At 53.7% G+C, this 24,363-nt stretch overlaps 1 protein-coding gene across 3 annotated transcripts in view; it reads right to left on the bottom strand.

Annotated features, from left to right (window-relative positions):
• Positions 1-6,431: 6,431 nt before the first annotated feature.
• The window catches only part of NFATC1 (nuclear factor of activated T cells 1), an 86,192-nt gene continuing 68,260 nt past the window's right edge, over positions 6,432-24,363 (bottom strand). For all 3 annotated transcript variants that reach the window (XM_040264385.1, XM_040264387.1, XM_040264386.1), the window contains exon 10: positions 6,432-8,280. In XM_040264385.1, coding sequence (XP_040120319.1) covers positions 8,231-8,280 — 50 coding nt within the window. In that variant the 3' untranslated portion in view covers positions 6,432-8,230. The remainder of the gene's footprint in view (positions 8,281-24,363) is intronic.

Genomic DNA, 24,363 nt, shown 5'->3' with positions numbered 1-24,363 from the left:
GTAGGTGGATGGGTCAGTGGCTGGGTGGGTGGGTGGATGGGTCAGTGATTGGGTAGGTGGGTGGATGGGTCAGTAATTGGGTGAGTGGGTGGATGGGTCAGTGGACAGTGGATGGGTAGATGGGTCAGTGGGTAGACGGGTAGGTGCATGGATAGATGGGTGGGTAGATGGGTCAGTGGTTGGGTGGGTAGGTGGAAGGGTGGGTGTGTGGATAGATGGGTGGGCCAGTGGATAGATGGGTGGGTAGATGGATCAGTGGTTGGGTGGGAGGGTGGGTGTGTGGATAGATGGGTGGGTCAGCAGATAGATGGATGGGTGGATGTCAGTAGATGAATGGGTGGGTGGGTTGGTGGACGGATGCCAGGTTCTTTATCCCCAAAGCAGGAGCACAGGGAGAAAGCCCTGTTGCCCCACAGTAACAGAAGCACTTTCCCCTGGGGCCTCAGGAACTTTACTTGTTGACTGGGGGTTTGATTTGTCTTGCACCCTCCCTCACAGGATGGCTTTGAGGAGCAAATGACAGAGCACACTTAAAAACCACTTGGGAGAGTGTCTGAATTGCATACAGAGTCCATGTACTGTTTCTTTTTATTGTTTTTTAATTTATCTTGGCCACACTGTGAGGCTTGTGGGGCCCTAGTTCCCTGATCAGGGATTGAACCCACGCCCCCTGAGGTGGAAGTGCAGGGCCTTAGCCACTGGACAGCCAGGGAATTTCCATGTACGCTTATTACCAAGATTAAATAGAGTGCATAGAAGTTAGTGAGAAATTTGGATTAGAGGTTATACTTCAAAATTTTTTACCTTATTCTTTTCAAGTATATGTAGTTACAGGGGCTGATTGCTAATAGTATATTTTCAAGTCTAAGTCCTGCTGGGCCTACTACAATGAACAGGAAAAAAATCTCATAATTAGCAGCCTTATTTGCATGCAAACAACAAACGTTCCCAAAGACCTTAACATTGCTGGCATTCATTCTTATTTTCAGGGATTAAATTGCTCACAAACCCCTTTCCCACTAGAAAGTCTAGAAGTGAACTTGAACCACTCAAATATCATTAATGTCTAATTGCTCCAGATCCCACATTAAGGTAGCCTCAGCTGATACGTGTCCAGGTACAGGACACGAAAACACAGAAGGGGGCTGTGTCTGTGAAGTTCAGCAACCGCAGTTTCCGGGTGTGGTGCTGGACGGGTACTCGGACAGCCCCGTCAGCCTCGGGTGTGTGTTGTTTGGGACGAGCCCCACAGTGGCTCTGACCCGGGTGAGGCCGTGGCTGCGAGCTCCTGTCTTCCTGTCCCAGGGACAGCTGGGCGGGGGGCTATACGTGGCGGGGCCCACGTCACCACCTGAACACAGACACGCTCGTTCTTCTCTGTTGCTTGAGAACCTCTGTTCCATGAAACCTCTGTCTCTTCCCTGGGATTCCTTTGTTCTTCTTCCAGGTAAAAAGCATATTTGGCAGCGAAAGCCGTTTTTCAGCCTCTGTTTGACGCTTTCCCTTCCGATTAAAATTATATGGGGCCCCAAGGCATATCTGGTGATCGCAAGTCACTCTTGGCTAGACATGCAGCTTTTACGTGAATAGCATTATTGTTATATGATATAAAACACAGGGAAAATGGAAGATTGACTACGTCTCTGACTAAAATTTGGCCTACCAAAGAGGCTTTGAAAAATCAAGTGTCAGAACATCTACTTTCAGCCAAGATGGGCTAACAGGGACCAAATTTACCCTCCACTGACAAGAGTGAAAAATGGAAAAAAATATATGAAACGTATTAGGCATTAGCCATCAGGCAGCGAAGAACAGTGACCCTGATGGGGGACCCTGTGATGGCCCAGCGCTGGAGGGACCACCACAGCTGCCGGAAGAGTCAAGGCATTACCCCGAGCAGCGAGCTGTCCAGGGGCGGTGCTCAGACCCGCATGGCTGAGGCCTCACGCACACAAGCGCAGGAGGGAGTCCCCTCGGGTCTGGTGAAGAGCAGAGCCCTAAAGAATTACAGGGAGAAATACTCGGAGCCCACGCCAGGCTGATGCATGGTGTGTATACATCCCCATACTCTGCAGGACGCTAGGGAGTATCCTCAGAGGGCTTTGCTCTGAGAGTGGGAAAAATTAGCCACAGACCATGTGTTGCTCTGATTCCATCAAACATTTATAAGCTGGGAAGACCCAAAAGGATCAAATCTTTCCTAGGGACTTAACTGCTCCCCAGAGCAAGCATTCATAAGAAACAGAACATGACCCAGGCTCAGTGATGCAAAAATTCATGTTTGACCTCTGACCCTGGAGAGAGCCGATAGAAGATGTAACCCAGATGAGATCAAAATTGATCAATGAAAATCAACTAAAAATTACACCCATCATGGAGTTATCAAACAAGGATATAAAAGCAGTTTTTATAACTGTCTCCCACACACACAAGGAGTCAGAGGGCAGAGTGACACGCCCAAAGAAAACTTGCATTGAAAGCTCTAGTGTCGGGGGGCAGAAGACACCCTGAGTCACAGCAATTAGATGCTGCGGAAGAGGACGAAGCACAAAAAAACTACGGAACATAAAACAGGATAAGTCTGCAGAAGTGAGTGCTGTGAACTGTGGATGACTCTGTGCAGCCTCGGGTGTGTGATCAGAGCTGTGGCCGGAGGGGCAGAGACACTGGAAGAGGTTGTGGCTGAACTGCTCCACTTAGATGAGAACTGTGAATCCGCAGATCCTGGAGCCCAGCTGACCCCAAGCACAGGAGACCCAACATGCATGTGAGGGTAGGGGTGTGGAGGCCCCAGCTCCTGCCTCCCACGTGGGGCTTAATCTTCCCCTAAATGGATGCTCATCAGTGCTTTTCCCCTGGAAAAAAAAGGAGGAATGGCTACTGAGGACAAACGCCCTGGATATCAAGCCTTGACCATGAGTTGCAGCCCTGCAGCAACGTGGAGGCCGTGACGCTTTAAAACCTGCGGTCACAGCCTCCAATAGATGGCAGCTGCTAGAGACGGAAGATTCTGTGGGGTGTGTCTGAATGTGAGTGTGGTATGTGTATGTGGATATGAGTGTGTTTGAGTATGTCTGTGTGGTGTGTATGTGTGCGAGTGTGTGGGTATGTATATGTGAGTGTGTGTATGTGAGTGAATGAGTGTATATGTGTGTGTCTGGGTGTATGTGTGTCTGGGTATGAGTATATGTGTGCGTGTGTGTCTGGGAGTGAGTGTGTATTTGGGTATGAGTATATGTGTGTGTGTCTGGGAGTGAGTGTGTATTTGGGTATGAGTATATGTGTGCGTGTCTGAGAGTGAGTGTGTATTTGGGTATGAGTATATGTGTGCATGTCTGGGAGTGAGTGTGTATGTGAGTGAATGAGTGCGTCTGAGTGTGTGTGCATGTCTCTGTGGGAGTATACATGTGTGAGTGTATGCGTACGTGTGAGTGTGTGTGAGAGCGTGTGTGTGCAGCTCTGCTGGCAGGCTGGTGCACATCAGCAGGGAGGTCCGTCGTGCGAGACGCCTGCAGCAGCTCGGTTCTTTCAGAAACAGGGTGCGGCGGCGTGGCCTCCGCAAGGCTCTCTTCTCGCTCTTGTCGTCTGTATGTGTGAAGTACAGACACGTGTGATCTGGGGCCTGGCTGGCACCACCTCAATGACTCAGACGCACAGCGAGGCCCCAGTTCGCTGGCAGGACCAGGGCGGGTTGACTCCACCCAGGAGGCTGGAGGCAGACATGCAGGAGCTGCCTTCTGCTGGGGCATAAACGAGCACTTAGTCATCTTAGCGCTAACTTAATTTTTTTGGCATAAAGAAGTATAAATACGATGTGCTTCACATATGTGATTCCAAATTAGGTTAGTGATCCACAGTCTGTCTCAGGGATGGATAATCTAAAAATTGAGCAAGGGAAAGCAGTTCTTCAAAAAGTAAAACACACAATTGCCAATTTACCAGGAATTCCATTCCTAGGCGTTCCCCTGGAGAACTGAAAACAGGGATTGGAGCAAAAACTCATATGCGAGTGTTCACAACAGTGTTACTCACAGTCGCCAAGAGGTGGGAACAGCCCAGATGTCTGTTGCCTGATGGACACATGGTGTGGTCTATCCACAGAGTGGACAGTATTAGGCCGTAAGGAATGAAGCTCTGATAAAGGCCGTTATGTGGATGAACCTGAGGTCACTGTGCCCCGTGGAAGAGGCCATGTAGTTCAAGTTGGTTTACAAGAAGTGTCCAGAACACAGATTCACACAGCAGAATTACCGTGGTTCCCAGGGGCTGGAGGAGGGGCTGGGGAAGGACTGCTCTCGGGCGCAGGGTTTCCTTTGGGGTGAAGGAGGTTGAGGTAACTCAGCACTGCGAACGCACTAGATCCCGGTTGTACGTTTGAAAGCAGCTCATCTCATCTTCTGTGGATTCCCTACATCTGGCCCTGTTTTCCTCAGCTTCATCTGCTCCTGTTTTCTCTCTCTTCTTTCCAAAAACCCAAATGCAATTTATGTATAGCAATATGGAACCTGTTTCTGAAGAAATATGTAATGAGAGGGGTGTGGAGACCCCTCCTTGTAGCGTAGTCAGCCAGGGCCCTGCACTCTGGTGACTGGCAGCAGCAGCTACCCCACGGCCCCTCCTTGAAACTGGGGTGGGGCCCACATGTCCCGGGGTGGGGTGGGTGGGCTGTGTAACAGGGTGGAGGCTGCAGGGATCAGGAGACACGTTCGGACAGAGAGGGGTCTCCCACGGCGACTTCTGCTTGGGTTGCACTGGCTACAAGGAGAAATTGGATGTCTATCAGGTTTTTTCACATCAACTCAGGCTGGGGCAAGGCTGGAGCTGTGGGAAGCCCGAGGGGAGGAGGGGGAAGTCAGCAGACGCCCCCATGAGGCTGCACCCTCGTGTCCCATCAGTGGCTCCCGGGTTGCACCTGCCCAGGTTCCTGAAGGGCCAAGGTCACCCAGGACAGTGAGGGAGCGTCTGGGAGGTAACCTGGCCCCTGGGTCTACACGCCTGAGCAAAGCACGGTAGCTGGCTGCCGGAAACAAGTGATGGGATCTTTCCCTCTTATTCAAAAGCAACATGAAAGGGATGAAAACTAAGTACACGGGTATTTGCAGAGGCCCAGCCTCCTTTGAGGGATTCCCTGGTGGCTCAGATGGTAAAGAATCCACCTGCACTGTGGGAGACCTGGGTTCGACCCCTGGATTGGGAAGATCCTCTAGAGAAGGAAATGACTACCCACTCCAGTATTCTTGCCTGGAGAATCCCATGGACAGAGGAGCCTGGCAGGCCACAGTCCACGGGGTTGCAGAGTCTGACACGACCGAGCAACTTCACTTTCACTTTTTCAGCCTCTTTTGCAGAAACCATTGTTATGAAGGTTTTCATTTCTGGAATATAGAATGCCATTGTTGGGAGTTGGGGTGGGCTTACCGAGACTCACTTCGAAACTAACGGTCTCCAGTGCGTCCTTCAGAGACGTGGACGTGAGCTGTGACCTCCTGTGTGCCCTGTGGCCTCTGGGATGTGCTTTGGGACCCAGCTCTCCAGCTGAGTCCCGGGCTCAAGGCCACCTCCTGCTGACCGCCAGCCGAGTGCCACCTCCCACGATCCTCCCCCACCTCAGCCTACCCATGCATCTTCAATTCCCTGAGCTCCTGTGGACATTACCGTTGGGCTCCCTTCAGACAGCACAGCAACTGGGTGGGATGGACTTTTGCTAACTGCGTTCATGAGATTTTTCTAGGATATTAGAAGATCCCCTGGAGAAGGGAATGGCTACCCACTCCAGTATTCTTGCCTGGAGAATTCCATGGACAGAGGAGCCTGGTGGGCTACAGTGCCTGGGGTTGCAGAGTGGGACACGACTGAGTGACTAACACACGCACACTGCAAGCTGGAAACCTTCTGGCCAGAGAAACAGGAGTTCTTGCGTTTGAAAGGCCTGAATGCAAAACAGTATTTCCGCAATTCAGTGCACTGAGCCCTGGAGTGCCCCCTGGAAGCTCCTGGTGCCACCCTTGTCTTAGAACAACGTGCTGACAGTCCCCACCCAAGCCCGAAGTAGGGGATGTGTGTGGGGGAGGGGAGGAGACAGCCAAGCCAGGCAGCCACGGGCCTCGTCGTGAAGGTGATGGCAGGTCACGTGTGAGTGTGGGAGGCCTCACTCGGCTCTGCCTCCGGACAGAAACGTTGGCAGAAGTGGAGGTCCTCTCCACGGGGCCTGGAGAAGCATTTCTGACACGCCATCTAAGCGCTGGGGAGGCCGCTCACATCCACGCCTCCCAGGGTGGCCTTCCTGACGTGTAAGGAGGTGAGAAAACACCTCACACGCACAGCTGGACGACGGGAAGCCTTTCTACAAACACGGACCTACAGCAGAAAACACGCTTAAGAACAAAGAGGATTTTTCCATGCGTGGAATGAATCACAGTCTGACTAAGATGGTCCAGCAAAAAAAAAAAAAAAAAAAGAAAAATATTGCTTTATTAGATCTATTTTCTACCCACAAAGAGAGCTAACACAGTATCAAACATCTCCTTTCTGTAGGACGGTCTCCCGAGAAACGTCTCATGCAATTCCTAGGAGGCTAAATGCAGGAAGGGGCTCCAGGCGGGATGAGGGGTGCAGGGCAGCGAGGAGGGGGGTGCTATGTACACGAAGCCATATACCGTCAGCTCTTCACAGTAATGTGCAAATGTTACAAATATGGCTTTCAGGATTTCGTTTCTGTGACTTAAAAAACAAGTAAGACATAGTTGTACAGAACAACATTTTAAAAATAATTCTTTCTGTGGGAGAACGCCTTCCCCACGGAAACGCTTGAGTTTGGGGACAGGATGCGTCACCTCCCCCAAGGGTGCAATTCGGCCACGTTCCAGCAGGGGGCGTGAGTTCCTAAGGCACAGTTATCAGGTTAAAGGTGTTTTCATTAAACCATGCTTTTTGGTTATGTGAAACAACAGGTCACAGCTAGCAATAAAGCGCAATAAGCTGTTACGGGTACAAAATGCAGTGGTAAAGCTCACACTAACCTATGTCAACAGTAACTAGTCTGGAAACACTACAGTCACCACATAGTAAAACGCTGCTTTTGGTAATGGTTTCCTCAGATGAAGCAGTTCCAAGGCTTTTGTGAAAGAACGATCTTACAGCGGAACAAATATATTACAGTCCTTCTGTAACAGTATTTACAGTTCCTTTCCAATTCTGCCATTTGGTAACAGCCGATATCATGGATGCACCTCTCCTGGTTCTAAAGTGCTTGGTTAGCTGCAGGAGACCCGAGACGCAGACCTCCGGGGGCCGGGAGCGCCCCCACGGATGTGGCTGTGGGGAGCTGGATTTTGAGCCTTGGGTGTATTTTCCAAAACGGATACTGGTTATTGCTGACGCGGACGCCCTTGCCGGGGGGAGACTGAATGTCACCACGTCGGTTATGTTCACCATAAATATATGCCTATATATGTACACACATGCAAATGCGAGACCTATCCCAAGACAAAGAGATTTCTCTTTTTGTCCAGTAACCTATCTTGTGCTATTCAACTTACCTGTGCTATGTTTGAAGCCAGATTAAAAACAAAATCCTAACATGCTACAATGAGCAACCCTGTGGTCTGAGTAACACAGGGGAGGGGAGGCAGTCACGAGATCTGAGATGACACTTTGGAGCAGTTCTGAAACGTGCTGAGTAAGGCAACAGAATTGTATGTTACAGCCCAGGAAGAGGTGAGAAAGTAGGAAACATGGCAGGGTTTCCTTACAATGCCCAGTCCTCCAGTATTCTTGTAATTTACACAAAGGATAAAGCCTCGTGATGAAACGTCCCATAGCTTCTGCTCCTACAAAGGCACTCCCGGTAGCCACGTCAGTGCTTGATTCCACAGTGCCCAGCCGCTGTGGTCGGCTGAAATAAGGCACTTCCACTGAAAAATCCAGGGTGCCTGAAGGGCGTGGCTCGGGGTCAGGCCGCCATGTCGGGCTGAGGCCACGAGGGCAACGTCACGAGGTCTGTCTTCCGTGCTCCCCCCACCCACCCACTTTCGTTTCCTTCTTGAGGTGACTTTCCTTCAGAAGAGGGATCGGTCCTTCCTTCCTTGGGCTACTTCTTTGCACAAGTGACCTGAGCCTTCACCGCGGTGGAAGCTCCCAGTGGTACCAGGTATGGATTTAGTTTGTTGACTCAGTCATCACCGTGGAACAGATAAGACACCACGAAGCCTCTGAGAGTCCACGCTGCCAACTACGAGTGGATGTTGGTGCTGGAGAGGTCATTCCGGATTATCTCATTTACTGTAAGAAAACAAAAGTAGAGACAGCGTCAGAGAGACAGGACTCCACACACAAGTCCACATAAACTTGTGAAACTGACTGAAATCTCATCAGTCAGTTATATTCAGTCTGTGAAAAGCTGTCCCCTGAGAATGAGTCCTGAACCGGCAGGACACGGCTGCCCCAGACCTGGGGCTGTGACCACAGGGCCAGTACTTGGGCTGTGACCAGGGGCCTGCGTCAGGTTCTGATGGCTGACCCGGGGCAGAGAGCCATCTGTGCTCATGCAGGTTTGCAAAACCAACAGATAAACCACGGCCGTGGAGGCACCGCTTGAAGTCCACGCCCCATGGGCCCCTCGAAGTGGCCTCGTGCTCAGTCGGCTCAGGGCAGTTCGGGAAGGAGGGCTAACTGCCCGGCCTAAGCCTCCCTTTGTTCGGGGCTCTTCCTTCACCTCTGTTCCCTTGTCCGTGTCCACCATTGGCCTGTGATTTTTGGCAGCCAGGGAGGAAGTGAGCGGAGCTGGCAGAGGCCTCGGGAGGGACCGGCAACCTCCCTCTGTCCGCCCCCACCCCCGACGGCACAGATGGGAAATGTCACCAGGAGGCTGTCGGCACCGCTCGCAGGGCTCAGAGGTGGGGACGTGCTCGCGTCACGGAACTGCCTGGGCTCCCCTCTGCCGCCAGATAAACCGTGTGTTTCTGCCGAGGCCCCGGCAAGCCAAGGGCGGCTTCCCGGAGCAATCAGTGGGGCGCGTTTCCGAGCCCACTCCCTTCCCTAAACTGCTTTTCAACACCCCCCTACCCGCCAAGTATTTTTAAGAATAACAATAATAAAGCACAGTGGGGAACCAGGAATTGTGTCACGGGAACCGACAACAGAACTTGCTGGCCCTGTGGACCCCGGAGCCCGGCTCCTAGCGAGGAGGGGCACGTGGGGAGGGGCACGTGGGGGTTGGGGGTGCCAGGCAGTGGCCCATAGGGACACGCCCGGACTGACACGGCTGTCCGACGGGCGGTCACATGTCCTCTGCCGATGGCCCTGGCCTCATGCGGGAAACGCTGGACAGGTGGCAGCTGTCTCCACGACCCTCGGCCAGTGAATCCTCGGCGGGTGAGGCCACATGCCCCTGCCTTGGCTCACGGGTCCCCGAGGGCCTGGGGCAGGGAAGGCGCAGGGGACACGGTCCCCCAGGCCAGCAGCTCCTCCGTTTCCTCCAGGTTCGGCCTCTGTGCTCCTAAGTCTACTAAGTCTAATCCACCTCTCCTGAGCGCTGCCCTGCAAGGTCATTCTGACAAAAGACAGCCACAGGACCCGAGTCTCTCTGAGGTTTGGTCAGGGTCAGGATGGGCCGCAACTGTACGCAGGGTGTCTCTGCCCCAGGGCAACGCGGAATATATGAGAGAGAGAGAGAGAGCATACAGAGAGCTTACATGGGGAGTGGAGGGGGGCGCGGACGCAAGGGGAATAGAGAGCATACGTGCGGCGCAGGGCGGGGATGGGGGGGCACGGACGCAGTAGAGCACATACGTGCAGGGGCCAGCGGGCGCCCTGTGGCAGCACGGGCACGGAAGAGCCCTTCACACTGTCCTCATTGGCCACCGGACGGCTTACGGGGCGCTTTCCTGACCATTACCTCATTTTGTCCTAAAGCAACCCAAGGCCAGGGGCCTGGTGGGGCTGCCTAAACTTTTCCGAGAAAAGAAGCAGGTTTGGGGCCATGCAGGTCAGGGTCTCTCCCACTGGGTGACAGCTACTACTGAAAAGGGTAGCGGAGGCAGTGGGGCCAGCTCCATCCCAGAACAGAAATCAGTTGTCATGCCTCAAGGCAAAGATTTCACAGTGGGAACAGTGGTCGACCCCACCTAAAGGGGGGTGGGAGTGGAGGTCAGTCACACCACCCAGAGTCCGGCCCTGCCTACCCAGTTTTAGGAAAATGGAAATCTCAGAGCAGTCTAGTAAGATCAGGAATAGATGGCTGAAAACTATCTGATGGGCAATACTGACTGGAACTGGGAGGGAGAGCTGAGAGGTAATATTGCTGTTGCTCAGTCGCTAAGTCGTGTCCGACTCTTTGCAACCCATGGACTGTAGCACGCCAGGCTTCCCTGTCCTTCACCAACTCCTGGAGCTTGCTCAAACTCATGCCCATCCAGTTGCTGATGCCATCCAACCCTCTCATCCTCCGCGTCCCCTTCTCCTCCTGCCTTCAATCTTTCCCAGCCTCAAGGTTTTCTCCAATGAGTCGGCTCTTTGCATCAGGTGGCCAAAGTGTTGGAGCTTCAGCTTCAGCATTAGTCCTTCCAATGAATATTCAGGACTGATTTCTTTTAGGATGGACTGGTTTGGTTTCCTTGTTGTCCAAAGACTCTTAAGAGTCTTCTCTAACACCACATTTCAAAAGCATCAATTCTTTGGTACTCAGCTGTCTTTATGATCCAGTTCTCACATTAGTACATGATTATTGGAAAAACCATAGCTTTGACTATATGGACTTTTGTCTGAAAAGTGATGTCTCTGCTTTCTAATGCTGTCTAGGTTTACCAAAGCTTTTCTTCCAAGGAGTAAGCATCTATTACTTACTTTCATGACTTCAGTCACTGTCCACAGTGATTCTGGAGGCCAAGAAAACCTGTCACTGTTTCCATTTTTTCCCCTTCTGAGGGTAAAAGTGAGGGGGTTGGGAGGGAGCTCTGAGGGGTTAGTAAGGCAGCCAGCGGAGTAGCTGAGAATCTTTACTCAGGGTTAGAGAGACCACAGGAAAAATAACATCTGTTTGACAAGATAAAAGGGGAAGAACCCTAAGCGGTGGGCTTCCCCTTTTGCCTACTGGGGCACTTGAACCTTTAAGAGGGCACCCATGGTGGGGGTGGGGGGTAGTGAAGAGGCATATCCCGGACATTCTGGGCCCAGAGAGGACGCCAGTGCAGGGCTCTGCTATGAGCGAGGAATGGTCCCATGAGGAGCCCCCAGGAGAGGCTCAGGGGCCAGGGTGGGAGCAGAGTTCCTGCCCATTGCCATCGGCTGGGGCCTCTGATGAGCTTCCTGTTGACAAGTCATTGGCTGGACCCAGCGCTACCCACAACTGGCAAGGGCAGGCTGGGTCACAGTGGGTCACTCCTCTTAGGAACAGACTCAAGAACCACCCCCCACCCCCACACACCCTCCTGCATCTTCCCTGAGCACTGCGGCCTGAGCCAGGAAGCTGCCCAAAGTAAAGGTGGAAGACCAGCAACCCCCGGTGGATGACGCTTCCCACAAGGGTCCCCGGGGCTGAGGGTGGGCGCTCAGACCTCACTCCCTTCCACAGACACAGTCTGGGTAGGAGCCCTGCAGGGAAGCCATGATGGCCCCATTTCACAGATGGATAAAGAAAGACCAGGTCAGGGTAGGGCTGAGGTAAGAGAGGCCCTGACGGAGGGCGGGAAGCGGGGCACAGCGTCCCGGCCCCGGTCCTCCCAGCCACGACTTCCTATCTTCCCTCCGTGAGGTCATGGGTCCGAGCCCGCATCAGGCCGGGCCCCGGGGCTCTGTGTGGGTTATTTCGGGGGTGGCTTTCTCTCTTTGATATGGTTGTGCCGAAGACACCTACGGTTTCCCACAATGTCTTCTCTCTACTGATAATTTCCATCTTCTTATTCAGCTTTTCCACCGACACAGAGGTTTTTTTTTTTCTTTACAGAAGTATTTTGAACTGCAGGTAACATGTGACCCTCCCGGATCGGGAGGGACCTGAAAGAGGAACCTTTGCTGTGTTTCACGTCAGATTGTCCCTGCAGCAGGATGTGGTGAGCTGTTATACCACAATTTAATGAGAAGGGTTTTTTCCCTTATATTTAATTTTTCTCTAAAATGCTCCTGAGGTGGAAACAATTGTTTTTTTTTTCTAAAACTTAATGTGGCCATTTGAACCGTTGTTTTAATCTGGGATATAGACGTAGGATGTGTATATCTGATGCCCACACACAAATCCACCTCTCTGTAAAATATGGGATGAAAAGGAAGTTAGCATTTTTTTTAAAATACCAAAACTAACATGTACGAAGCACAGGCGTAGTTTTCACCTGTACTTGACCGACATTGGTACATGTTAACTATATCCTTCCTGAAACCATAGAAAGATGTCTCTGCTATTCCTAAGTGAGTGTGCAAATTCACTAATAAGGTGAAAAGTCCTTTTAAAGTAAACTATTCGGCTTTCTTTTGACACCGCTTTGAGAGTAGCTGGCATCAGAGCCTCCTGTTGTGCTGAAACACCGTGGCTCATCCCTGCGGTTTCCCCCGTGGGCTCTGGGTGACTATCTTGAGAACAGAGCAACCCTAAAAGGAATCTCGAGTCTGAATAGTTTTCTGCATATTTCTCTCCTTTCAACGTCTGACCTTTAAGTAAATGTTCCCACGTTTCTGGATTCTCGGTTTCTGAATGCAGCTATAGATCTTAAGACAGATCACAAGGAGTGAACAAACTATTTACCCAACTCCTACGGTTAGTTGCTAAGCCCTTGCATGTGTATTATTCTTGATCCTGCAGCAATCCTATGGAGGTAAAGGTGGGGAGGCTCAGCCATCCCGGCCCTTGAGAGAAGGCGAGAAGCTGAGACCCTGACCTGGTGACCTCAGCCTGGGGCCGCCCCTCGCCACCTGCACAAACTACGGGTCTGGAAGCTTCGAGACTGCCCCCTCGGGCTCAGTGGGGCCGTGTGACCTGCTCTTTCTCAGTATTGACTATGAAAGTTGGAAAGGCCAGGGAGATGCACACAGGGGCAGGGACCCTGGCAGCCAGACCAGCGAATTCCTGCTCGCCCGGCCCCTGCAGGGTCGGCCCCCGCCAGGCCCTCTCTGCCCCTGACCCTCACCGTCCTCACCCGCGAGGTGCTCAGAACACAGAGGCCAGAGAGGCTGAGGCCACAGTCTCTTGTCTCCTTTTCCGCGGCATGTTTTCAAAACAAAAAGTCCACACTCACCCACCACCACACATACACACACAGTGCACTGTTTGAGCCAGAAAGACTTTGTCTTTCCTTTTTCCTGTATTGCTTTTCTGTGCTTTAGAAACTTTTTTTTTTTAAGGGAAAGACGTTGCAGGCGACCAAGGAATCCACAGGGTCTCTGGGGTAACCATTTCCCCTGACCTGGAGGAGCCGCACATGGGCAGTCAGCCCCGGGTCCCACACTGCGGGCAGCTGACCCTGGTGCCTTCAAAGGGGCACTGTGGGTGCGGGTCCAATGCCAGGAGGGGCCCGTCAGCGTGGCCTCAGAAACAGCACCACACCCCTGCAGCAGTGCCTGCAGTGGCGCCGACAGGCAGGGGGCTCTGAGAGCTGCTCCCGGCCTGCCAGGCTTTTCGCAGCTCCAGCAGGCTCTACCCGGTTTTAAGGTCTGACATCCACCATCACACGTCCCTCCTGCTCATGGTCACCTCTCACTCCCACTGCCCCGAGGTGGCTCCTCATCACCAGCGTCCGCGCCTTATCTGTCCGAGACTTTATCACCAAGTGCCCCACTTCCTACCCTAAGTGAAGACGCGATATGTGTGCTTCTGGGTTTGACTCTAAATATCGGGACTTTGAACGCAGTGATAGTAGTATCACTTTGCTCTGAGAGAGGAAAGAATGAGTACGATGGAAAACCCAGGGTCCTGACACCAGCAGGTCCCCAAGACCCCGGGAGATACAGGACGACACGCGGCCAGAGTCAGAACACAAAGTGCGGTGGGGCCAGGGCTGCACAGGCCGCTGGGCGTCCACACCCGGCCCTCAGCTTCCCGAGGGAGCGGCCTGCCGCTGGTAAAAGGTCCCGCGGTGAAGCCGCGGGCGTGCCTGAGGCTCTTTCCGCCCCATGAATCGCGGACTCCTCAGTCTGGTCAGTTGGAGAAACAGACCCCTCCTGGACTCGAGTTCTGTGTGCGGGGCACAGGCGAGGCGTGACGCGGCGTCTCCCAGCCCCCGGGGTGGTTACTGTTCAGATCGCCGTGGACAGGACCGGGGCGCAGGGGACGCACCGGTTGCCTCATTGCACGGGCCAGCTCACCGCAGCCTGCGCCGGGAGGCCGGCGGCAGGGCAGCCCTGGGGGAGGCCGGCGGCAGGGCAGCCCTGGGGTCTGGTCTGTGTCCACGCAGCGGGACGGTGGCTCAGGAAGCCCCATCAGCCTCACCTCCGGCCTCCACAGAGGGAGTAGAGCTGTGCTAGCGCCTTCCAGGGAACTTAGTTACCGACTGCCAGCCAGCAAGAGAGAACCCGACCGGCTATGTGAGGGGCGGCCGCCCTGCTCTAAAACCACTGCCAAGTCTGGGTTCAACCACGAGACACAAAACGGGCCGCGGGACCGGCCCCCTCCACTCTGTTTCCACATTCCTGACGTCCCGTGTGGGTCCCTGTCCTGTCAGAACAGTGCCTGTGGAGGTCTCAGGTTAACGAGGACATCGCCACGTCCCTGAGTGGGTCACAGACACCAGCACTGTCGCTGGCCTCTCGCTGGACATGGCCGCAGTGACATGCGGGACAGCGGCCTGTTCACGCGGGCGGCGGGCTCTGCCCTCCTGCTGCAGGGGCCCCGGCGGGCACGGGGTGGGAAGGGCCAGGAGAAGCAGGTGTCAGAAGCTTCCGGTTGTCTTCACACAGCTGTCACCCTGGTTTCTCAGGCCTGGGTTTAGGCTCAGAGAGTAAGAATCTAGCTTAGCAACGTTAACCTCACCACACAGTTTACTCCTTGCCTTCAAATCAAGTTAACTTACTCAGAGAAGGACCATACCTTACAAATAATACTTTTGTGTCAATTAAAAAAAAAACGTATTTGTTGATATAATGCCTAATTACATACCTGTGTGTGTGTTAGTCACTTAGTCGTGTCCGACCTTTTGTGACCCCATGGACTATAGCCTGCCAGACCCCTCTGTCCATGGGATTCTCCAGGCAAGAATACTGGAGTGGATTTCCATTTCCTTCTCCAAATTACATACCTAACTACATACAGTACACTTTAAAACATCTCTTTTTTGATAGTTACGTTAGTTCCAATAAGGAATCAAACTATACTATGGATTTTTAAAAACTAACAATATTTATCTACCGCTCCTTAGCAAACTAGTCAGCCCAGCAGGGACACTGTCATTTTTTCCATTTCTGGTTTTACAACATGCTGTGATGTTGCTTTTTTAATGAAGAGAACTAGTTCTTTAGGGCATCACTGTCCTTCAGACAAGAGCAATATAAAAAACAAACAAGGTCATGACTTTTCATCAAAGCTCATGATCAAATTAAATATGGCACATAAGTAAATATATGGCACAAGAGCAACTATTATTTCTTCACTTCATCTTCCTCCACGGGGCAGGAAAACACACATCCTTCTAGAGGACAAGTCATCAAAAATCATTCTTATTTTTAAGAGAAAACCAAAATAGCTTTCTGAAGAGCAAAACAAAACAGGAAGGATATTCTTTCCCATTCCTATAACTAAAAGATAATTTAAAAAAGTATTTGCTAACTTTCCCAGAAAATGCACCTTTGGCTAAAGTTAGTATGTAACCTAAGAGGATGATAATTTAGGTGGACGGAAGCAGAAACGTCTCAGCCAAATCTATTCTTAAGGAACTAACTTCTAGGAAGTCTCCGGATCATGTTTGCTGTGCTTGCCTGCAAACCTAGTGATTCTTGGGTAAGGAAGCCCTTGCTGGTGGCTGTGTGTCCTCGCAGACGTAACGACGTTCACTGCTATGATTCCGTCACCGATGGGATGGCTGTGTCCCTGTTTGTACTGGACACAGGCAGGCACACTCGGCTGTCATTAAGGGCATCTCTGTGGACTTGAGCTAAGCCGTGATTCAACACGGTTAAGGCCACAGTTCAGACAGCAGAGGCACCAGGGGAGTGCGTGTCCCGTGCAGGAAGCGTGAGGTGTGGCTGCGTGTGGGTGTTCAGTTTCCTGAGAGGAGGCAACCTCGTGGCAAGTCCACCTCCCTCACAGGTGGGCACTGGTCAGTCTCCCAGGTCCAGTGGCCTCCGTGTCCAGCGTGAAGGTGTCTGGTCCACCCGTAGCCCCTGTCCCTCCCTGAGGAGGTGCTGCTCTGCAAGACTCCGGGCTGAAAATGGTGATTCTGCCACGTGCGCATCACAACTGTCGTAATTCTGAAAATGCAGAGTTGCAACAGCACTAAAATCATTCTTCACTTTTTCTTTTTTTCCAGAGATGCTTTGTGAGGCAGTGGAAAATAAAACAGTTTCTCAAGTTTCATTAAAAAGTAAGTTCTCGTGTTACCTCGGGTGTCCTGGACCTATTTCAGCCTTCACTTATTTTTATCTTTTTAATCATAATAAGCCACTGCCACGGGGCCTGCTATTTTTGGAAGGAGAGAATGGGACAGCGGAGGGGCTGGATGACAACAGTCACGGTTTTAATAAAACATGACCCTCCCAGCTGGATGTGGGTTGGCCCTGACAGGCACCTCTGTTATGCGGGGCTGCCAGCCATTAAAACAGAATAATTGTCCTGCCTCCACGGCCGCTTCCTCATTTAGCCTGAAAACTCCAAATAATGCAAACGGCCCGTGTGGAAACTGCAGCGTCCGTGGGGAGTGAGGGCCACGTGACGGGGGGGGGTCCCTGCTCGCCCCGGCCTCCTGCTGGTGTGTGCAGTGGACGCCTGCCATGTGACCCGGGCCATTATTCCACCCGTGCCAAGCTCGCTCCGCGTTGCTCACTGGGGTCATTAAACCACCGACAAGCCCTTTTCCAGGGCCTGCTCTGCGCCGCCGGGGGACACGTTGCCCCAGTGATGGAGTTCCTATTCCGACAATTAACAGAGTTGGAAAAATAAAAAAAGTTAAGAGACTCGTTTAATTAAAAAGTAGAATTGAATAAATGGGCCTGGACAAGGAGCCGCTGTGGGTTTGGCAGGCGTGCCCCGTCCCTGGCTTCAGGAGCTCGGGCCCCCTCCCCGGCTGCAGGCACCCCTGGACCCACGACAGCCAGCATGGGGCCGGTCCTTCTCTGGGGGGCAGGGCGGGTGGTCAGTGAGGTCAGAGGTGCCCGCTCCGAGTCTGGGGCTCTCGGGACCGCCCGGGTTCACACTGAGTCTGGGAGGATCCATAACCTCCCAGCTGGCGCCAGTTTTGGTCAGAAGACGCTGCCCATGAAGGAAGCTCCGGGGACCTGGGTTCGCAGGAAGAGAAACCACACCTCAAAGCCAACCATGACCTTGAACTAAGCCGTCAGTCCCCTGAGAATCAGCAGTAGGCCTGTCAGGTGTGACTGCGTCCGCACACGGCCGAGGAGAGGACGACCGCGTCCAACGGCAACACGGGGCAGTGGGGGGGCTGCTGCTCTCCCCTCCCCCATGGCGGGGAGCCTGCTGAGGGGCCAGGGACCCGCCTCCTGCTCCTTCTGTCCCATATGATCAAGCACCAGGATCAGAGGGAAGCCGGGGACAGGCAAACCCAGCATCCACCACCCCACGACGACCAGTGACGCGAGGGCCTGCACCCTGCCGGGCCATCACCCCACCACCCTGCTCGGACAGGCCGCCTGCCCCGCCCGGCCCAGGCCCGGTGCTCCTGCCACCCAGGGACGCTGTGCCGCCTGAGCTCAGAGGGGCTGACCCGGAGCCCCACCCAGGCCCACCGAACACTCTAACAAGATCCCAGGGACCGGACATGCTAAGCAGACCCCAGGGACTCAGTTCGCACCCACGAACGTCTGGGGAGCCCCAGGCTGGCTGGGGGGCAGGAAGGGGGGCAGACAGGAAACCTTTTGGGTGCCACGGAAGAGAAGTCTCTAGAGCTGCTGTGCTGAAGTCCATGTGCTCACATCCCTGTGGACAGAAAAGCACGCTTTCCTCACCTTCAGAATGTTCTGAACTATCATTCAAATCTCTGAGAAGAGGTTTTTGTGCCACAGGCCCTGGGCAGTCTGTGGACAGATAGCTAAGAACTTCCGGCTGCTCACTGCGGGGCGAGGCTGGTGGCAGGGGCCCGGCATGGATCTCTCACCTGCTCACTGGGCAGTGCCCCGAGTTCAGTGTCAACTAACGGTCTTGGAGCCTGGAGCCCCCGACGCTGGGCACGGAGGTGTCCTTGTCTCCGAGGGCGTAGGCACGGCCGCTACATGGCAGCAGGCCCAACCTCCTGGCTTCAGAGTCCCTCCAGAATCTCACTGGCCCCAGGCAGGTCCTGAATACCACAGCCATCACGTTTGCCTGCATCCCCACCCTGGCTCAGGCCCAGCTTGCACAGGGTGACCCGGACACTCAGTCCCACAGCCAGCCTCACCCACTAACCCCTGACCTCCTCGAGGCACTGAGCCCACCTGGAGGGTCAACTGTACATGAGTGCTGACAAAACCCACCGACAGCAGAACCTGTCTGCTCATTCCATAAAAATCAGATCCATACAGATTTGGACCAAACAAAAAACAAAAAAACCACAGAAGGCATGAAGAAAAAAGTATAACACCAACTTGGTAATCGATGCTTAAACTCCTAATTTGGAAAACATCGGAAAGAGAGTGAAGCAGGGAGGCAGAAAATTCGGGCAAATGAGACAGGTCCCATAATCTTCAGGACATATTGACCCTGGAGTAGGAAAAAAGCAAAAGCCAAGACTGAATTTTTGTATTGATTATCCAATTATTAATCTTTATAGAAGCTATTCCAACACCGCACATAATGAGTAATTCATCAAAGTATATTAGGTGCCATGGAAGTTGCCTTCAGTGTAAAGGGCCATTAAGTTTCTTGTAATTGCACATTACTGGAGCTTTCCTTGCTCTAAATCAAATCAACAGTACCGGCACACACGCACTCTAATTGACTCTGTAATGACGCCATGCCCCTGGTGGCCACGAAAAAGAGCAGCCTCGCTGCACGACCCCGGCCCCGCGGACCCCGTCTCAGGTCTCAGGTCACAGCCCGCGGAGGGGTATGGCCAGGTCCCACACCCCTTGGGGAAGCAGGCAGGGGGTCCCCTGCATTTCCTTCCGGCACCTGGAAAGATCGCCCAGACTGAGGACTGGCAGCACGGGGGGCCAGGGACCCTCCCCACGGAGGGTCTCACAGGCTGGTTTCTGGAGGAGGTTCTATCAGTTGACCTTGCCTGCATTTGACAGACGTGGAACCAAGGCTGGAAATGTATCCCCCACGCTGACGACACTGCACTTCCTATGTGACCCAGAGATGCCACTTGAGGCAGAGAAGCAACAGTCCCTGAGGCTTTGCTCCATCTCTGCTTCTCCTGAAATGGCCTCTAAGTGTCCCAAACCTAAACCTGGATCCACCGGCCTCTATGACTCACAGGCAGCTGCTAGGAGGCCCTCTAGAGCATGGCTCTGTCTCTCAGAATTGTTACTTATATTTTAAACACTGTTTAACCTGCTCTCTCTGACTGCACTCTAACTTCCCTGGGGTGAGGCGTCTGATCTGGTCCGGTGCCTTGACTACCCTGCGATGCCCAAGCAGGGCCAGCAATCTGCAGACACCGGTTGATTTCTGTCCTCTTTGGAAGCTGGATTACTCTCTTTCAGGAGCCTCACCAAGGCTGAGTCTGGGCCCCGCAGGCCTCAGGGCTCTTGTTCTCCAGCTGTGAGGTCATGGCCACAGTAACTTCTCAGGATCTTCCTTCTGTGGGGCAGAGCTTGGAAACTTAGCATTAATTCCTTCTCTGTTTATCTAAATTAGATTTCTTTTTTCTTTCAGAAGAACACTTTTAAACATTAATTAATTAATTTTTGGCCACGCTGGGTCTTTGTTGCTGCAGGCAGGCTTTCTCTAGTCGCAGAGATGGGGGCTACTCTTCACTGCGGTGCCTGGGCCGTGGTATACTCTAACGGTGGTGGCGTCTTGTCTCGGAGCACGAGCCCTAGGCGCTCCGGCTCCAGCAGTCCTGGTGCGCGTGCTGCAGCTGCTGGAGACCTGTGAAACCTCAGGCGTCCAACCTGTGCCCCTGCACTGGCAGGCAGATTCTTAATCCACTCTACCACCAGAGATGTTCTATCTAAATCTGATTTCTGAAGAAGCCTTGATACAGCTCTTCAAAAACAAAAAAACAAAACCAAAGAACCAGCATGTGGAGAACAAGCTAGGTAGGATATTTGTTCACAGTTAGTGTCAGCTCAGACTGAAGATCACTGAGGCCTTCCAGTGGCTTCTGGATGGGTCGTCTCTATACCCGAGCTGTGCTGGCCCTTCATGTGGGATTCAGACTGAGCTTCAGGATAAATCAGGGGCCTATTTCCACCACAAGGTGTGAAGAGACCCAAGATGAAGTGACAGGAGTTCTCGAGCCAGGAGTGGGGCTCCGAGCTCAGCACCTTCCCGCTGGTCACGGCCCCTGGTCCACAAGTCGTCAGACAAGCTCACTGCCCAAGAGTGTGGTCTTATCCAAACACTCTATAGATTCAGCAAGCCCTGGGTCAGGAATCCCACAAGTTTCTGCAAAGTCTTGTGGTGAGTACGGCTACAAACTGCTGGGATCCTAGGGCATGTTTCTAAATCCACGGGTCCTCTAAGCAGCCAGGGACAGGGAGGGCTCCGTGAGGGAACCTCCTCCAAGGATCCTGAGTTTTTAAGTCTCCTCCTTACTCTACCAGTTAGGAAGTGCTGGACGCCATCTATAGAGTGAGGCTCGCAGCCCACGGCCCCCTTCCTGCCCTCTGTGTTGCCAGGTCTGGGGTGGGGGGCAGGCGGGAACCCACTGAGGACCTCACCACCCCAGGCAGCCTAGGTGACCCCAGCACCAGCTCTGAAGACAGTGATGGTGGTGATTGGACACCTTGAGCTGACCAATGGTGGCCAGGGGACATCAGCACGTTTATGGCTCACAAATTGCGACTTCACAGCCAACCTGGACTTGTGCAGAGAGAAACAGGACGTGGTGCAGAAGAGAGCAAGACAGGCCAGGGCAGGGGCGCGATGCTGTGAGAGGCTGCTGGAGAGCCCACGTCACAGCCCGTTTGCAGGAGTGCACCTGGCTCGTCGGGTTAACCTGTCGCCGAGTTTCCATCTGCACACTTCTCTGCAGCTCGCGATTCTGCAGCATCGTGGCAGGAAACCACATACAGGACAGAGGGCTGGTGTGGATCTGATGGGAATGACTGTCTCCCTCTTGGTGAGCAAAGGAGGTGTCATACTTGGGGGTTACAGGCGCAGCTGTGGGGGATGATGGGCGTGGTGGGGTATGACAGGTGTGTGTAGCGGTGACAGGTATGTGGAAGTGATGGGTGCATGTGGGGGTGATGGGTGTGTGTGGGGGTGACAGGTATGTGGGATGTGACGGGTGTGTGTGGGTTGATGGGTGTGTGTGAGGGTGAGGGGTGTGTGTGTGGGTGATGGGTGTATGGGTGGGTAACAGGTGTGTGGGGGTGACAGGTGTGTGTGGAAGTGAGGGGTGTGTGTTTTGGTGACAGGTATGTGGAAGTGATGGGTGTGTGTGGGTGTGACAGGTATGTGTGAGGGTGAGGGGTGTGGTGGTGGGTGACGGGTGTGTGTGTGGGTGACAGGTATGTGTGAGGGTGAGGGGTGTGGGTGATGGGTGTGTGTGGGGTGATGGGTGTGGTGGTGGGTGACGGGTGTGTGGGTGACAGGTGTGTGTGAGGGTGAGGGGTGTGGGTGATGGGTGTGTGGGGGGGTCAGGTGTGGTGGTGGGTGACGGGTGTGTGTAGGGTGACAGGTGTGTGTGGGGGTGACGGGTGTGGTGGTGGGTGATGGGTGTGTGTGGAAGTGACGGGTGTGTGTGGGTGTGACAGGTGTGAGGGTGAGGGGTGTGGGTGAGGGGTTGGGGTGAGGGTGTGGGGTGATGGGTGTGGTGGTAGGTGACGGTGTGTGTGGGGTGATGGGTATGTGTGGGGGTGACGGGTATGTGTGGGGTGACGGGTGTGTGTGTGGGTGACGGGTGTGGGTGGGGTGACGGGTGTGGGTGGGGTGATGGGTGTGGTGGTGGGTGACAGGTGTGTATGGGGGTGACAAGCCTGGGGGTTGCCAGGCGGGGCAGAGGGTGCTGTGCTTTGCTGCCTGAATAGTGGACGGGCACTGGAGGACAATGGCCTGTGCTCCCAGGCCGTCTTCCATCCAGCAGAACATCGAGGTGACAGGCAGTCTCCGACATACATGATTTCAGCTCCTTTCTTAAACTAAAATGTCTTAAAGCTGCCTGCACATCTCCCCTCCAACACGGCCGGGACGCTGTGTTTCCAGTGTGGCTGCAGATGGCCCTGCGCCGCCAGAGCAAACACTCAGGTGACGGCCCGCAGCGGCCACCTCTGCAGCCACCACTGCTTTTCCTCTGACCGACCGTCTGCCAAGAGGAAATTGCTTGCTGCCCTGTGAGCCTGCGAATCCCAGAAAACAATCTTAAATCCACAAAAATAATTGAACTTCACTTCTACTGAGCCGCCTGTTCCATTCTGATTTTTATTACAATGTCAACAAGAGTTTAATTTGTTTTAAAGTTTAGGTTCTTAAACCTGAGTGATATACAGTAGTTTACAGCTTGCTGGCAACAGCTACTGTGGACAAAAAAAAAGGAAAGTGCACAGAAAGGCGATTCTGAGTCTGATGCTGTGAAAGCCAGGAGCCCGGCCAAGAGCAGCAGACAGCAGGCTCTCCCGCAGCCAGGACTGGGCCCCGACACGTGACGCGGTCTGCCCCCTCCCGGCCAGTCTCAGTCTGGGGACAGCAGTTATGAGGAAATGCCCAAAGTGCGGTTTCTCTCATCAAATGCAGTCGGGTCACCTTGGTGCTGCTGTCTTGTCTGGGCGCCATCCTAAAGACGATCCCAGAGAAAACCTTTGAGGGGAAGGAGTGTCGCCCGCCAACGGTGTCCCCCCCATGTACCTCCCCCTTCCAGGTGTCTCCCCATCGGCTGTCCCCACACCCCGGGTGTCCTCTGGTGTCCCCGTGTCCCCGCCCCCAGGTGGCTCCACCCTACCGGGTGTCAACCCCCCAGGAAGTCTCCCCTGCATGTCCCCCCAGTGTCCCCACCCCAGTGACCTTCTCATTCACCAATTTTGGTCTGTGAGTTTCCTGTCTGTACAGAATGCTCCGACCTCACTCACACTCACAGGTGAGAAGTTATCTCCCAAGGCCGCTGCTGGGGCCCTGCCCAGCCTCGGCTGAAACCTCCGCAGAGACACGGAGTGGCCTGCAAACCAACCCAGCTCGGCACGTGGAGAGAGGATGGGGAGGCCTGAGACGGGCTGTCCCCAGAGCCCCAGGGGCAGCAGAGGGAGCCGGCAGGGCCTGGTTCACGTCTGGACTCCAGGCCTACCCGGCCACACCTCCCCACTTCCTCCTGCCAGACCCACCAGCCGGAGCCGGGGCATCACAGCAGTCTCCCCACGCCGCCCAGGGCGCTCCCAGGCCGTATCTGGAGAGCGGCAGCTGTGCGGCCTGATACGGCGAGTGGGGAAGCCTTCCCGGGGGAGGGAGGGTGGGCTGGGGCTGATAAGGCCCCCTGCCCCACCGAGGACGCGTCCAGCACTGTGCACTCTGCTTCAGAGCAGAAGAGAGCCAGCCCCAGGTTCTGGGCGATAACTGTCCACGTCCCCCGGAGGCCGGCACGGCCCATTGTCTCAGGACCAGGCTATGATTAGTCGGGGTCCCCTGGGCCTGATAAGGGCGGATGTTTGAGTGGGGGGATGGATCGTCTTTATTCTTAACTGTGTGCAAGCGTCCACTTTGTAATCTGTAAGGAAGGAAGAACCCGGTGTCAAAATTCAGACTGAAAAGGGTAAAGGGGCTTAAGGCTTTGTGCCCAGGCAACGTGAGGACCCACATGGCTCACGCTTTAAAGAGAATCCTTTATTTAGCTAAACAGTAAGTGATGGAGAAGCATACATATTTTTATTCCCCAAGAGAAACTCTGCTATCAGCATTATTTTCTGTCATATAAATATAGAATTTGTGAGTTTTCTCCCATCGCGCCTGAAAAAGGGCTGTGTATGTCCCACATACAGGAGCAAACACACACGATACACACATGCCTTCGCTTCCAAAGCACTTCTCTCCTTTGGCTTCGAGTGTTTTCGCAAAACCATGTGTAAGACCAATGAAACTGCACAAGAGGCCAGACCTAGAAACATCCCCAGGCCAGGCTGCCTCTCTGGACACCTTCATAT

Source organism: Oryx dammah, unplaced genomic scaffold, assembly GCF_014754425.2.
Source record: "Oryx dammah isolate SB20612 unplaced genomic scaffold, SCBI_Odam_1.1 HiC_scaffold_22, whole genome shotgun sequence".
In the NCBI taxonomy this organism is placed as follows: domain Eukaryota; kingdom Metazoa; phylum Chordata; class Mammalia; order Artiodactyla; family Bovidae; genus Oryx; species Oryx dammah.
Note: the sequence above shows the minus strand (reverse complement) of the source record. Positions and strands in the feature narration are given on the sequence as shown.